Here is a 13,384-nt window from a genome sequence, read left to right as displayed (position 1 = left end):
AAAAGGAATGTATCAAAGCAAACATTTGCCAAAGGGTAAACTTTGGGGGGTTATTGGGAGGTTATTCTTTTTTTTTTTAAATTAAGTCTTTTGTACACAGATCATAAATACATTTATGCCCATTTCAGTGTGTTAATTATTTGTACAAATTGGAGTGCTTACATCATACTAATCAGTATAGCTTTCATCTCATTTACTCAATTATAGCATTAGGACATTTGTGTTCTACACATGACAGAACCAACTTGTACTTGCAATGTGCTCCATAGTTGTGTATGGGAGGTTATTCTTATTCTCCCATTATCTTTAATGGAGGAGCTTATAGCCCATAATTGAAGACTAAGAAAAAAATCACAGCAAGTAAAAACCATTATTCACCATCAATAAAAGCATGTAATTTTCAATGGAATGCAGCGCTTGGTTTCAGCCAAGGTCTCAGTAAAAAAATAAAAAATACAAGTGGAGTAACACAAAGAAGGGGAGACATGTATGACTGCAGATTTACATTTGGGTTAGAATGGTTTCTCCAAAAAACAAGTAAATTTCATAAATGATTTATGCAGCCATATGGCGAACAGGAAAAACAAGCCCTTATTCCAGTAAGGGCCTAAATAAACAGAGAATGTGCTGATCAAAGCTTGGAAAATTTCAGTGACAATGTTTTCCCACAGAGATCTAGGTAGCTCAGATACCCTCAGTCCTGTTTGCTGGCCTGAAAGCGGAGATTCACTTACATGTTCACCGTCATAATCTGCCAGCTTCTTCTCTCCATAAAATCCATTTGTCAGGAATTTCTGACTTTCAGCATCTTCATTAGCAAATTGACTGAAGATGTACACACATGCACACAATAAGAAAGTAAAAATAGCCAGGTAAATGTTCTGAATTATATTCACTATTCAAGTGATCAACTAACTGAATGAGGGGAGGAAAATGAAGACACCTAAAATTTTTTTCTTCTCCTCCTTCCCACAAGTGCTCTTACCAGACTAATAACTGAGCATCATTTACAAATATACTTTGGGAGAGAGGAAGGATGTGATGAAGGAAGGAAATATTATTTTAAGTTGAAAAATTTTTTATGCCATATTTCTTCCTTTCCACATTAGCCATGCAAGAAAGAAACTAATTAGAACTCATTTGGTTCCCATTTAGGGCCCTTCCGAAGAAAAGGTCCCAAGTGATGACTCTTGAGTTTTCTGAAGTGCTACCATAACATACTCAGATGATCTTATGAATTCAGCCAATATTTATGAAATGCTGGGCACTCTGATCCTTGTCTCATTTGATGCTCAAAATATCCCCATGAGAGGAATTTTCATGCTGTTACTCCAGAGATGAGGCAATTGTGGCTCAGAAAAGTGAAGTAGTGTGCCCACATCCGCAGGACTCTAAGCCTATGATTTTCCGTGGCATCAGAAAGTTCCAGGCAGGGCCCTGTAGCTGGTACTTTCCCTCTTGGGGGGCTCTGTCTATTTATACATACAAGCACATTTGCAGGAAAGTAGGTCAATGATAGCTCTGTGTTATATTTGGTTGTGTGCGAGCATCTTAATAGCTCTGAAAATATACTTGGGTTATTATTAGTTAATGGATGAAGTTAAAATAAAATTATAATATTAAGGCAACCCAATAAATTAGTAGAAGAGTTGGGAAGAAGAGGAGACTTTAAAATGTTGCTGTCCATAGAACTTGTGATTATGGTCTTCTTGGGTGTGGGCTGGAAGCTGCACAGCTTGGTCACAGAGCCACCCCCTTACTATGCTGCTCAGCCCCTGCAGTCACACACCAAGGGTCTCAGAGGCTATGGACCTAAAACCAGCCAAATTCCTGTAAGACTTGACTAATGAGACCTGCTGCTACCACTGCATTGCTATATTGCAAAATATCACACAGACTTATCATATAAAATGCCCAGATATATATGCTTCTTAAAAGTGCTTTCAAATTGGATAGATTGCAATTTTTAGGACATTTCTTACATGAAAGAGTAGGATAAAATAATTGAAGAATGTTTTATTAAAGTGATCCTGAGAAATAAAGTAGAAAAGAATTGTTATGGAAGAGCTGTACAAATTACTTTTTATAAGAGGAACTAATCCTAAGTATTGGGTGAGGAAGAGGAGTGGCAGGGTCCTTTTGAGAGTAGAGAACAATATAAGGTGTGCATAGAAATAGCAGACAAAACCACAAAGTTTTATGTACTTTTCTAGAACTCAAGAAAAGTAGACAGCACTGAGTGTACAGATGAAGAACCTTCTCCCCTTATAGCTCATGGAAAGCCCCGAGTTGTCACCTGTCTCAATTTCCACAGGCCCCGTCACCTTTCTGTGATTTACTCAGCAATAATTAATATGCCTGCTATGTGAAGACTGGTACATAATGTTTGCTGTTGGAAACTGAGACCAAAGGATGAAATGAAGCCTAAAAGAGGCCTGAAAAAGGTCTATACAAACAAAAGTGTCACCTGGAATTTAAATTCGAATATCCAATGCTTAATTTCTTTTACTTTAATCAATGAACCAGTGTCTATACTCCATGAGTAAGCGTTTAAAGTGTAAAATTTGAAAGTAAATAGATTTTCTCTTTTTGAGGCATTTGCATGTTCTTTTTCTGGCATGAGATGAATTGTAGTCATAAAACATACCAAGAGTGTAATAATACAAGAGAAATGTCCCCAGTGTGTTAAATGTTTTGCTACCAAACCCAGCATCCATTAAAAACATAAGTATAATGATCCCAAATAAATACATTATGCTGGAGTTCTCAAAAATTTACATTTAAGGGTTTAATCCAAACAATTATGGACAAAACCCATCTTTCTAAAATGGTTATGAAATTGCAAACCTGATGCCCCATGTTTAGGCCAGCAGTTAAGAGGTAAGTCATGATGAGTGGCCCAGAACTCACTGCATGAAGTTTAACAAAAGCACTGTTGCTCTTTCCATTACGGCTTTGTGAAGACCCAGTGGAATGACCCTAGGACGGTTCTTGGGAAGGTGTCTCCTACAGCTTAATCATCCTTGGCATAGTTGTGTGGATACCTCTCAGAAACAAAAGAATCCTCATATTTGGATCAATTTACTAAAGATAATGAAGTAAAGGAGAAAGAACAAATCTTTATCGACTACCGTCTATATTCCAGGCACTATTTTAACCCTCATAAAAGTAGCTATTGATTTGCTATTCTATGGTTTCCACTGACGCTCAAAGAAGATAAATATTGTCTCCAAAGTCAGGCAACCACCCCTGAGACTCCAAAGCACTATGTTCTACCACACTGTTTTCTCAAGAGTCACCTGATTGAGAAAATGCCATGATCCATGTCTCGGTGACCTCTCTAGCCCAACAACCCTGAAGTTCAGGATCAGGGAATTGATGCACCAACATCAATGTCATTGTTATCTCAAATTTATGTGTAATAAATCCAGTTCTTCCAATGAGACCCCTGTTTTCCTGTCCACAAACCTGTGTCATTTTTTCTGTAGAACCTGGTAATTTTTAAGCCCCTACCTGCTCATTGCGGCCTTTTCTGAGCTCCCCATCCCGGTGTAGCTATCTGGGGCGCTGTCTCCACTGCTGCTCTCATCATCTGGCTCGGTGTTGACATTTCTCAGCTCCACGGGATCCATTTGAGCTGTCAGCGCTTTCTTGTCCACACACAAGCCCCTTCAGTGTAAATAATATACTGTACCTTCAGTTTGAGGCTCTTTCACTTTGTGTTGATGTTCAGAACACTCTGTTCTGCAAACAGAACACAATATAAATCATTATAATTTTCTTTAAATTAGTTAAGTGAATATGAATCACCTACTTTGAGTGTGCTCTCTATAAAACATGGAAAGGAAGTAAACTTCTGAGTCACATAAGTATGTCCTTACCCAATACAACAAAGAAAAAATGGAAGAGAAGCAGTAAAATTACTAATAATTGCTAAACCAGCAGATATTTATGAAGTGCCTATGTATAATGAATGAGGCAGATGCTTTACTAGTCACTAAGGAAAGAAAGAGAAATCTTAAGACATGGCAGTGGTCTTCAAGAAAATGTAGGTATTTGTAAATACAGTACATGCTTTAAAAGAAAGGGAAGCAAAACTAATTGTTGATAAAATTCTACCAAGGCAGAATTGAACAATGTCTTTGCTAGTCATACCTGCAAAGAAAATTACTGCTTTAATTTAATTGGGCACGAAAGAATTACCACTACCTAATGCTTGAGAATATGCAACACAACACATAATATCATGCTTAGGAAAACACTTTCTGGGTTCTTGGATCCTGAAGCCTAACTTAAAAATAGTAACAAAAGAAAAAATACAGGTTTCCTATTGAATCAGCATCAGTCACCATCCATATCAAATTAAAATGTGTTTTAACAACTAAGAGATCTAGTGTTTAGTCTCTGCCTTTAATTTGTTGGATCTCAGCACAAAGGCATTTAACTTTTTTGACCTCCTTTTCCTAAACTATAAAGTGAAAAGGGGTGGACTGGCATTGTGTTTTTAAAAATGCCAAACCTTTGTTGTATATTGTTGATACAATTGCCTCTGAAATTTTTACTGTTAGATTCATTCCATTATTTTGAAATGTTGTACTGGGAGAAACACTATCACTCTTGGAAAGTGTGGTTCTGAAATTTGTACTAATCATTTGCTAAGAAAATCCTGAGTACAGAAATGAACATAAAAATTGCTCCAGAAGTCCTGAAATCCATAAATCACCTGATGAACAGAAACTGCCACATACAAATGCCTCCACAATCCAAATGCCATTGCAGTACACCTGTGGAAGGCTTGGCACCACACCTGTGGAAGGCTATACACACTTGAGATAAGTTTACAACCTCAAATTACAAAAGTTACAAAGTACACATGGAAAAACTCACTAGTATGAGTGTCAGTAGGCAGAAGAAATGATAAGATTCAAGCCTGAGGAGCCATAAACAACAAAGCAATTTAAAAGGTTAAGTTAAAATTTTAAGCAGTTTAAAATTTTAAGTTAATATAATAAAAAGTGATTAAAAGATGTAAGAGAGTAATATCCATAGGGGGGGAAAACATTTTAAAAGAAAAACAGGCTAGTGTGAAAAAAGAGCCAAGGAAAAGGGAGGGGGCAATCTAAAAATAAAAATTAGAGTCACTGAAATTTGAAAAAAAAAAACAGCTGAAAGGAGAGTTATAAAATTGGAAAACAGATCTATGGAAATCACTCAAATTATAGCATAAAGAGAAGAAATAATATGAAGGAGAAGTTAAAAGACAGGAGGAAAAACAGAATAAGAAGTCATTCTAATATGAGAGAACTGTGAGATGAGGAAGAGACAAAATAGAAAGATAGTGGTAGAGAATTGCCCAGAAATGAAGAAAAACAGTAGCTCTCCAAATCTAAAAAAGTGAGGGAGGGGGGAGGATGAGCGGAGGGAGGGTGATTGGTGGGATACACCTGTGGTGCATCTTACAAGGGTACATGTGAAACTTAGTAAATGTAGAATATAAATGTCTTAACACAATAACTAAGAAAATGCCAGGAAGACTATGTTAACCAGTGTGATGAAAATGTGTCAAACGGTCTATAAAACCAGTGTATGGTGCCCCATGATCGCATTAATGTACACAGCTATGATTTAATAATTTTTTAAAAAATTTGCATTTCCTAAAAAAAAAAAAATCTAAAAAAGCACATAGAGTTTCAACTAGGAATAGTAAAAATGAATCTATCCATTACTATAAGGCTATCTAAGTGCATAACATAAAAATATCAATAGAAAAAGCTTAAAAACCACCAGAGAAAAATACAAGTAAGACAAGTTAAAAGAAAACACAGAAACTTGTGAAATGAATGTAAAGGTTTTCCTCATCTATCATACAGTACCAGTCTTACTTCCCAGCAGCAACCACTAACAGTTGTTTCTGGTTTTAGTTCATTTAAAGTCAGCCATTCTAAATTTAAGTAATTTGCTAAAACCTCTCTGACTTGGTTTACCAGCTTTAGACTAGTACCTATGAAAGGCCAGAAACTCAGCATACCTTTTTTCTATCTCCTTTCTCCCACTCTCCTATTTTAGTTGATGAAATACTTTCACAATGTTGAGGATCATAATACTTTCTTCCTGTCCTATAAAACAACTAAATCTTCATAATTTGTCTGTAGATTATTTCTAAGCACAGAAAATTAGATCAGCATTAGCAACATAAGATTAATGTGCAATGTTAAGAGTATGTCCCCAAAGAACCAAGTGGTATATTTGATGACATCATAAATGAAATATAATTCTATGTTTTCAAAATGTTGAAAGGAAATTTTCCATTCACTTTTTATTTTCTGAATGGCTTCCTCCTCTAACCTCTGGATCCTGCTCAGTTACTAAAAGTTCTTAAATGCCATTCCCTCTTTTTCTCTTCAGCTTATTCTGCATTATGCTTAAATACTGCCTTGAATAACTTTTTTTCATACAATGGACCTGTATTTGTAAACAGGACTTCTGCATTGTTTTATGTCAGAAAATGTCTTTATGTTGCTTTCAAACATTGTTGATTGTTTGAATTCTAGATTCAGAACCATTTCCCTGAAAATACAGATTGGGGGGGGGGGGTCAAAGACTTGTGTGTTTCTCCTGTTCAAAAAAATGTTCTAGTACTTAAAAACACGATTTCTTCCCTGTTATTTGCTTTTTCTAACACTTCCATTTGTCAGGTATTGGACCTCTTTGTCCGTGTTTTTAAGTTTTTCTTTTTATTTTCCATCTGTTTACCTTACTGCTCAAGGGTCTGGGTATCTCCTCATGTCACATCTGAAATAACAAATTTAATCTTCAGCTATGTCTATTTTATTTTACAACCTGTCAACTAACCATTTTTATCAATCATGTTTTTAATTTCTAATAATTTGTTCTTATCCTCTTTCTCTCTTTTTAAAATCATCTTTCTCTTTGTTTTATGGATGTATTATTTTCTCAAGTCAAAGAATATTGGAGGTTTTCAAAAGTTCCTTTTGTTCCCTAAATGATGTTTCCTCTGGCATTAGTTATCATTTGTTCATCTTGATTCTTCTCTTTCATGATACTGATTTCTTAAATATTTAGTGATCCTAGGTTGTCTGCTCATATTTACAAATTAAAGAATATACTGGTTAACTTAGACAGCTAGTGCTTAGGGTCTCCCTGAAATTATGCAGAACTATTTCTGGGTGGCCTGCTCCCTTATAGGTTCTGAATAGTAGCCTGCAGATTGTCTGGGTGGAGCCCATCGCAGAGGACCCCACTCCCAGGTGCAGCTGCCACTCTAAGAGAGGAAACTCTGGCGGTTAAACATGTTACTGAATTTTCCTCTTGGTGGAGTTTCCATTCCTGCTTGTTATACCTCTGTCTGCTATGGTGGCACTAGTACGTAACCCTAGATCCTTCCTTGGGCTTTCTTTGTAGACTGAATCATAGGCTTATCCTATGGGCCAAAATGGCAGCCCAAGCACCATCACATCTACACCGAAGTTCCTTGGTGTGTATCTGATCCTGCCTGCCTGTGATCCAGGCCTCCGCTTTGGACTGACTTAACTCTTGCAGAGCTCCCGCTGGAGAAAGCACACTTACCCTGGTTCCTTTTGTTTTTCTCTAAGTTTCCAACTCTATCTGCCTTTTGGTTTCTAGGAATTTTAAGAATTTCTGTTTGTTGATGGCACCCCTATTGTTTTTCACAGTTTTTGTGGGTTTGTCCTTTTAAAAACTATCATTTTTTTAAGTTTCATTCCTTGACTTCCTTCCCTTCTTCCAATCTATTCCCAAGATTTCATTAGCTGTGATAATTAAGCTTATGTGTCCCCTTGACTGAACTAAGTGATGGCCAAATAGATAAAACATTATTTCTGGGTGTGTCTGTGAAGGTGTTTCTGGAAGAGGTTAGCATTTGAATCAGCAGACTGAGTAAAGAAGATCTGCCCCTGCCAAGGAGGATGGGCATATGCCAATCCCTTGAAGGGCTGGACAGAACAAGGTGGCAGAGGAAGGTGAACTTGCTCTGTCCTTGAGCTGGGACGTCCATCTTCTCCTGCCCTTGAACAACGGAGCTCCTGGTGCTTGGGCCTTCCAACCCTAGGATTTGCACCAGCAGTCCCTTGGTTCTCAGGGCTTCAGCCTCAGAATAATTTATACCATAAGCTTCCCTGCTTCTTTAGCATGTAGATGGCATATTATAGGACTTCATGGCCTCCATAATCATGAGATACAATTCCCATAATAAATCTCATCTATATCTATATACATATCTTTATCTATATATATTTCTACATCTATGTCTGTTTCTATTTCTATCGATTTCATTCTGTTGGTTCTATTTCTCTGGAGAATTCCAACTAATACATGTTCCAAAGACTCCTCAGGTTCCTTCTTTCTGCCAAGGTCTCTCTTTTGAGTTCCAGTTGCATGTGTCCATTGGCCTAACTGATATCTCAAAGGCAGATTAAATCCAGCATGTCCAAAAACCTAACTTGTGATAGTCCCCTCTTTGTCCAATGTTTTCTATCCAAAGAATGTTGTTACTATTTTATGCAATTACTTAAGCCAGAAGCATAAGTCTTTGATTATAAATTTTTTTTTCTTATCTACCACATCCAGTTCTTTACAAAGTCTGGTTGATTTTACAGCTAAGTGAAATATTTCTTTCTTTTTCTTTTTTTTTAGACAGAGTCTCACTCTGTTGCCTTGGATAAGAGTGCTGTAGCATCATAGCTCACAACAACCTCCAACTCCTGGGCTCAAGCAATCCTCTTTCCTCAGCCTCCCGAGTAGACTGGTCTATAGACACCCACCACAATGCCCAGCTATTTTTAGAGACAGGGTCTTGCTTTTGCTCCGCTTGAACTCCTGAGCTCTAGAAAACCATCCACCTTGGCCTCCTGAAATAGTTCTTAAATTAGTCTACTTCTTTTCATTTCTTCCACCATCACTCTTGTCCAAGCTACCATCATTTCTTATGCTGTCCACTGTAAAAATCCCTGAATGGATCTCCATGAATCCTCTCTTGCCTTCCCTAACCTACCCATTCATTCTTGACAGAATAGCCAGAATGATCTTTTAAACACAACAACAATGACACAGATCATATCATTTATTTGTTTACAACACTTTAACATCTTCTCTTTACTCTTAGGATAAAATCCAAAATTCTCAGCATGCCCAAGAAGATTCTACACAGTCCTCCCATTCCTCTGGTTTCATCTCCTCCCACACCCTTGCAACTGTGTGCCCTCCATTTCCAGAAATTCATGTGTTCTCTATGACCTCAGGCCCTTTACACATGCGGGTCACTGTGCTGGAATGTTCTCCCCTCCCCTATTCCACCTTTGACTTATCCAGCTCCTCTAGGCAGCCACAGGAGAGTCTCTTTCATCTTTCATGATATCCAGTTTAGTCTGGAGGACCAACGAAGGTTTCTTTGAGTTTTTTGTTGCCAGATGTACACATGTCTGCAGTCCTGGGGCCTTCAGAGAAAGTCTGTTTTATTTTGTACTTAATCATAGAAAACTCACTGATTCCATTTGTATTAAGCCATGTTAATCCCAGGATTAAAAGAAAAAAGAATATTAAATGCCCATGTGGCACTTACCACATGTCAGTGTCTGTTTTAAGGCTTTACATTTACTCTTCAGAGAAGCCCAATGAGGTGAGCACTAATTTTTTTTTTTTTTTTTTACAGAGTCTCACTCTGTCACCCTGGGTAGAGTGCCGTGGAATCATAGCTCACAGCAATGTCAAACTCTTGGACTGAAGCAATCCTCTTGCCTCAGCCTCTTGGGTAGCTGGGACTACAGGCACCTGCCATAATGTCAGGCTAGTTTTTCTATTTGGGGTAGATATCAGGTCTCATTCTTGCTCAGCCTGGTCTCAAACTCCTGAGCTTAGGCAATCCACCCACCTCAGCCTCCCAGGGTGCTAAGATTATAGGAGTGAGCCACCATACCCACCTGTGTGAGTATAAATTTTTGTTATTATTCCCATTTTACAGATGTGGTAATGGAAGAGGAGGTGAAGTGGCTTCCCTGCCAAGCCACTCTGAGTTGCTGTCTCTACCCCAGAAAGATATGCAGGAAACCTTATTTCATACTATTTTTACCATATATAAAAATATTCCATTTTGGCCTTGACTAAGGGAAATCTCATAAAAGTTGGCATATATTTTCATAGCTCATCTATTCAGCTTTGGAGATTTGGTTACTGATCTATTTCAAGGGGATAAAGGCTAAATGCACAATTTTAAAAGAATTAGAATATTATGAAAAACTAAATATTCTACACCATTTGCCTGCAGCACAAAGTAAGTAACTTGAAGCCTTTAGACTACCTCATACTTGCTCAAATTTAATCACATGATTATACTTAAACGTGAAAGTGTTTTACAGATGGCATTTATTTATTTACTCAATAAATATTGAGAATAAAACATAAGCCAAAAACTATGAAAGACACAGAGAACGGATAAGACAGGATCCCTGCCCCAGAGGAACTTGGGTTTTTTTCTGTGAAAATGCTTACTGAACTAATTGGTGACTCTCTGCATGAGTAGTATAGAAAAGAGCAATACTGGCAAACACCGTGATTGAAAAATATAATTTTAGTAAGTGTAGATTCTTCTGCCTCTTGCCCTCTCAGGACACAGTACCTCCATTCACCCAGTTTCTCATGGGAGGAGACCGGTTGTCAGCCTTGACACCTCCTATTCTCTGTCCTTCATCTCCTACTCAAATCCAACCTGTGCCCAAGACCTATCAGTCCTTATTTCCACATCTATTTAAAATTCATCACTTCTATCTCCATGACCATTAGGTTATTCTAAATGACTACTCTAGTAAAGGCTCTACCATGATTTTCTCATCCCTTTTTAGACTAAAGTCAACTCTCACAATTTGCTGTTAAGTGCCCTCTACTTTAACCCAGATGTAGATCTGTAGTCCCATACTGAATCATACCCCGTCACTCACAGAGTAACTCCTGGCTTCTTTCATTTTCCCATTGCCACATCAAGACCTTTTAATGTGCTACTCCCTCTGCTTGGAACGCTCTTCCCCACATTCTTAACTCAAGTGTCTCTCACTGTTAACTAAAACAACCTCTGTTAAGTCTTTAAGGGTCATGTGGTTGGAGGGACCATCCCTGCCTCCACATCTGAGCTAGACGCTCCCACCATGTGCTGTTGAAGCATGTTCTTGCTCCTGCATAGTACTCACCGTACTTTGTAGTTAAGTTTAATTGTGTGATTAATTGATAAATAACTGTCCCCTGTCCTCCACTAAGCAGGAGGCTTCCTGTGGATGGAAACAGTCCCGCCTTTGTAGACTCTACATATTTCTAGCATCTAGCACAGTGCCTGGTGTTATACTCTACTGGGACCAACACAGCTTGATCGGATCACCTTTATAGATACAGGTTTACATTCCTCTTATGGTTTTCTAGGCTAATAAATCAAAATGAAATAGAAATATCCTCCTCTAGATACCAGGAGAAAGAACAGTTTTGTTGCACAAATAATGTTCAAGATGCTTCTAAAATAAAAACCAAATTTGGTTGGATAGAATGTTCTATTGTCTAGCCTATCTCTCCATTGAAATTAAGTTTCTCTGTGACACAAAGATCTTGCAAAAGCAGACTGGATATTCCAGTGCAGTGATCAACTGCATTGTTAATTCAATGTATTCATCTATAAGGATATAAAACCAAAACCGGAAACAAAAGAATTTATAACACTATCACAAGAGAAGAATTCCAGTTCCATCACATTTACTAAGAGAGACAGAAGTGTTCTAAGTAGCTGATCTTCCTATCTACACTGTACTTAGTCAACATGACCTTCCTATCTACACTGTACTTAGTCAACATGACCTTCCTATCTACACTGTACTTAGTCAACATGACCTTCCTATCTACACTATACTTAGTCAACATGACCTTCCTTTCTATACTGTACTTAGTCAACATGACCTTCCTATCTACACTGTACTTAGTCAACATGACCTTCCTATCTACACTATACTTAGTCAACATGACCTTCCTATCTACACTGTACTTAGTCAACATGACCTTCCTATCTACACTATACTTAGTCAACATGACCTTCCTATCTACACTGTACTTAGTCAACATGACCTTCCTATCTACACTGTACTTAGTCAATATTCTAATGTCTTGTTCATTGAATAGGAAACTCAGAAGCTCAGAATGGAAGATTCTCAGAACAGCAAATTTCTCAATTTTTACTATGTGGTTCAACTTCAAAGAAAGGCATAAAATTTGGAAAACAAAACTACCCCTGGGGTCAAGAAGCAGAAGTTCTGACCTTCCCTAGTTACTGCAAACATTTATTTTACCTGATAAGTGAAAGCGACAAGGAAGTTAATGGTGTCAGAACAGATTTCCCATCATCCCTATGTGTCTGTCTTTCATGGTTTGCCAGTACTGATAAAACTACTCTGAAATCTAGGTTTCAGGAACAGATAGCCTCACATGTCATTTACCCTTTGGTTGAGCAAGTGAGCAGTAGCTGGTCATGCACCTGCTAAAAGCTAAACTATCTTGTACCCAAGGAAGTGATTTAAATCTCTATTGAACATGTACCGCAGATACATGAATGTAGCTTTGACAGTGAAAATCAATCTAATATTACCTTTATATTAAAATCTCTTAATTTCCCCAACAATGACAGTGAGATTTCTTGTTAATCTAGGGCATGATTTCTCAAAGAAATTAGCTTCCACAAAACCTAGAAAAGCAACTGCCAGTAACAACAGACCATACTTACTTAACTATTTCCCATTGCTGGTGCTAATATTTTAACATTTCAATTCCTTTGCTCTACTCAGATATAGTTTAGAAATAGTATCTAGGAAGAGCTAGAAAGTTAAAATAAATAACCTTATGCTCAGGTCTTTTCCCTTTGCTAAAAATATTACATGCGTGCTAGCGTAAGAACTAAAAACCAGCCATTTGATGAGGTATAAAGAATTATTTATAAAATGTGAATATGCTATTTTGCTTACAGACTTCCTAGCTCTCTTTTTAGAAGACAGCCTTTCTAGTCATCTTAAATATAAATTCCTACATAAATTTTAGTTAATGTTTTCCTAAACAGTAGTTTCTAGAATGTCCAGAGATATATAGCATCTGATATATACTATACACGATATTGACATAGTTAACTCTCTCCCGCTCTCTTTTTTTTTTTTTTTTTGAGACAAAGTCTTACTCTGGTGCCTAGGTTAGACTGCAGTGGCAGTCACACAAACATAGCTTACAGCAAACTCAACTCCTGGGCTCAAGTGACCTTCCTGACTCCTCATCCTGAGTAGCTGGGACTACTGGTGTATACCACCATGCCTGGTTAATTTTCCTATTTTCTGTT

General features: G+C 37.5%; 1 protein-coding gene across 2 annotated transcripts in view; it reads right to left on the bottom strand.

The window, feature by feature from the left end:
* SLC38A4 (solute carrier family 38 member 4) overlaps window positions 1–13,384 on the bottom strand; it is a 63,323-nt gene that overhangs the window by 25,573 nt on the left and 24,366 nt on the right. For both annotated transcript variants that reach the window (XM_053555439.1, XM_053555438.1), the window contains exons 2-3: window positions 3,514–3,744; window positions 735–825 (exon numbers count right to left, since the gene is read on the bottom strand). In XM_053555439.1, coding sequence (XP_053411414.1) covers window positions 735–825; window positions 3,514–3,632 — 210 coding nt within the window. In that variant the 5' untranslated portion in view covers window positions 3,633–3,744. The remainder of the gene's footprint in view (window positions 1–734; window positions 826–3,513; window positions 3,745–13,384) is intronic.

The sequence above is a fragment of the Nycticebus coucang genome, chromosome 12 (assembly GCF_027406575.1).
Source record: "Nycticebus coucang isolate mNycCou1 chromosome 12, mNycCou1.pri, whole genome shotgun sequence".
NCBI classification, from domain to species: domain Eukaryota; kingdom Metazoa; phylum Chordata; class Mammalia; order Primates; family Lorisidae; genus Nycticebus; species Nycticebus coucang.
The sequence above is the reverse complement of the archived record's forward strand: the minus strand, read 5'-3'. Positions and strand labels throughout refer to the sequence as shown.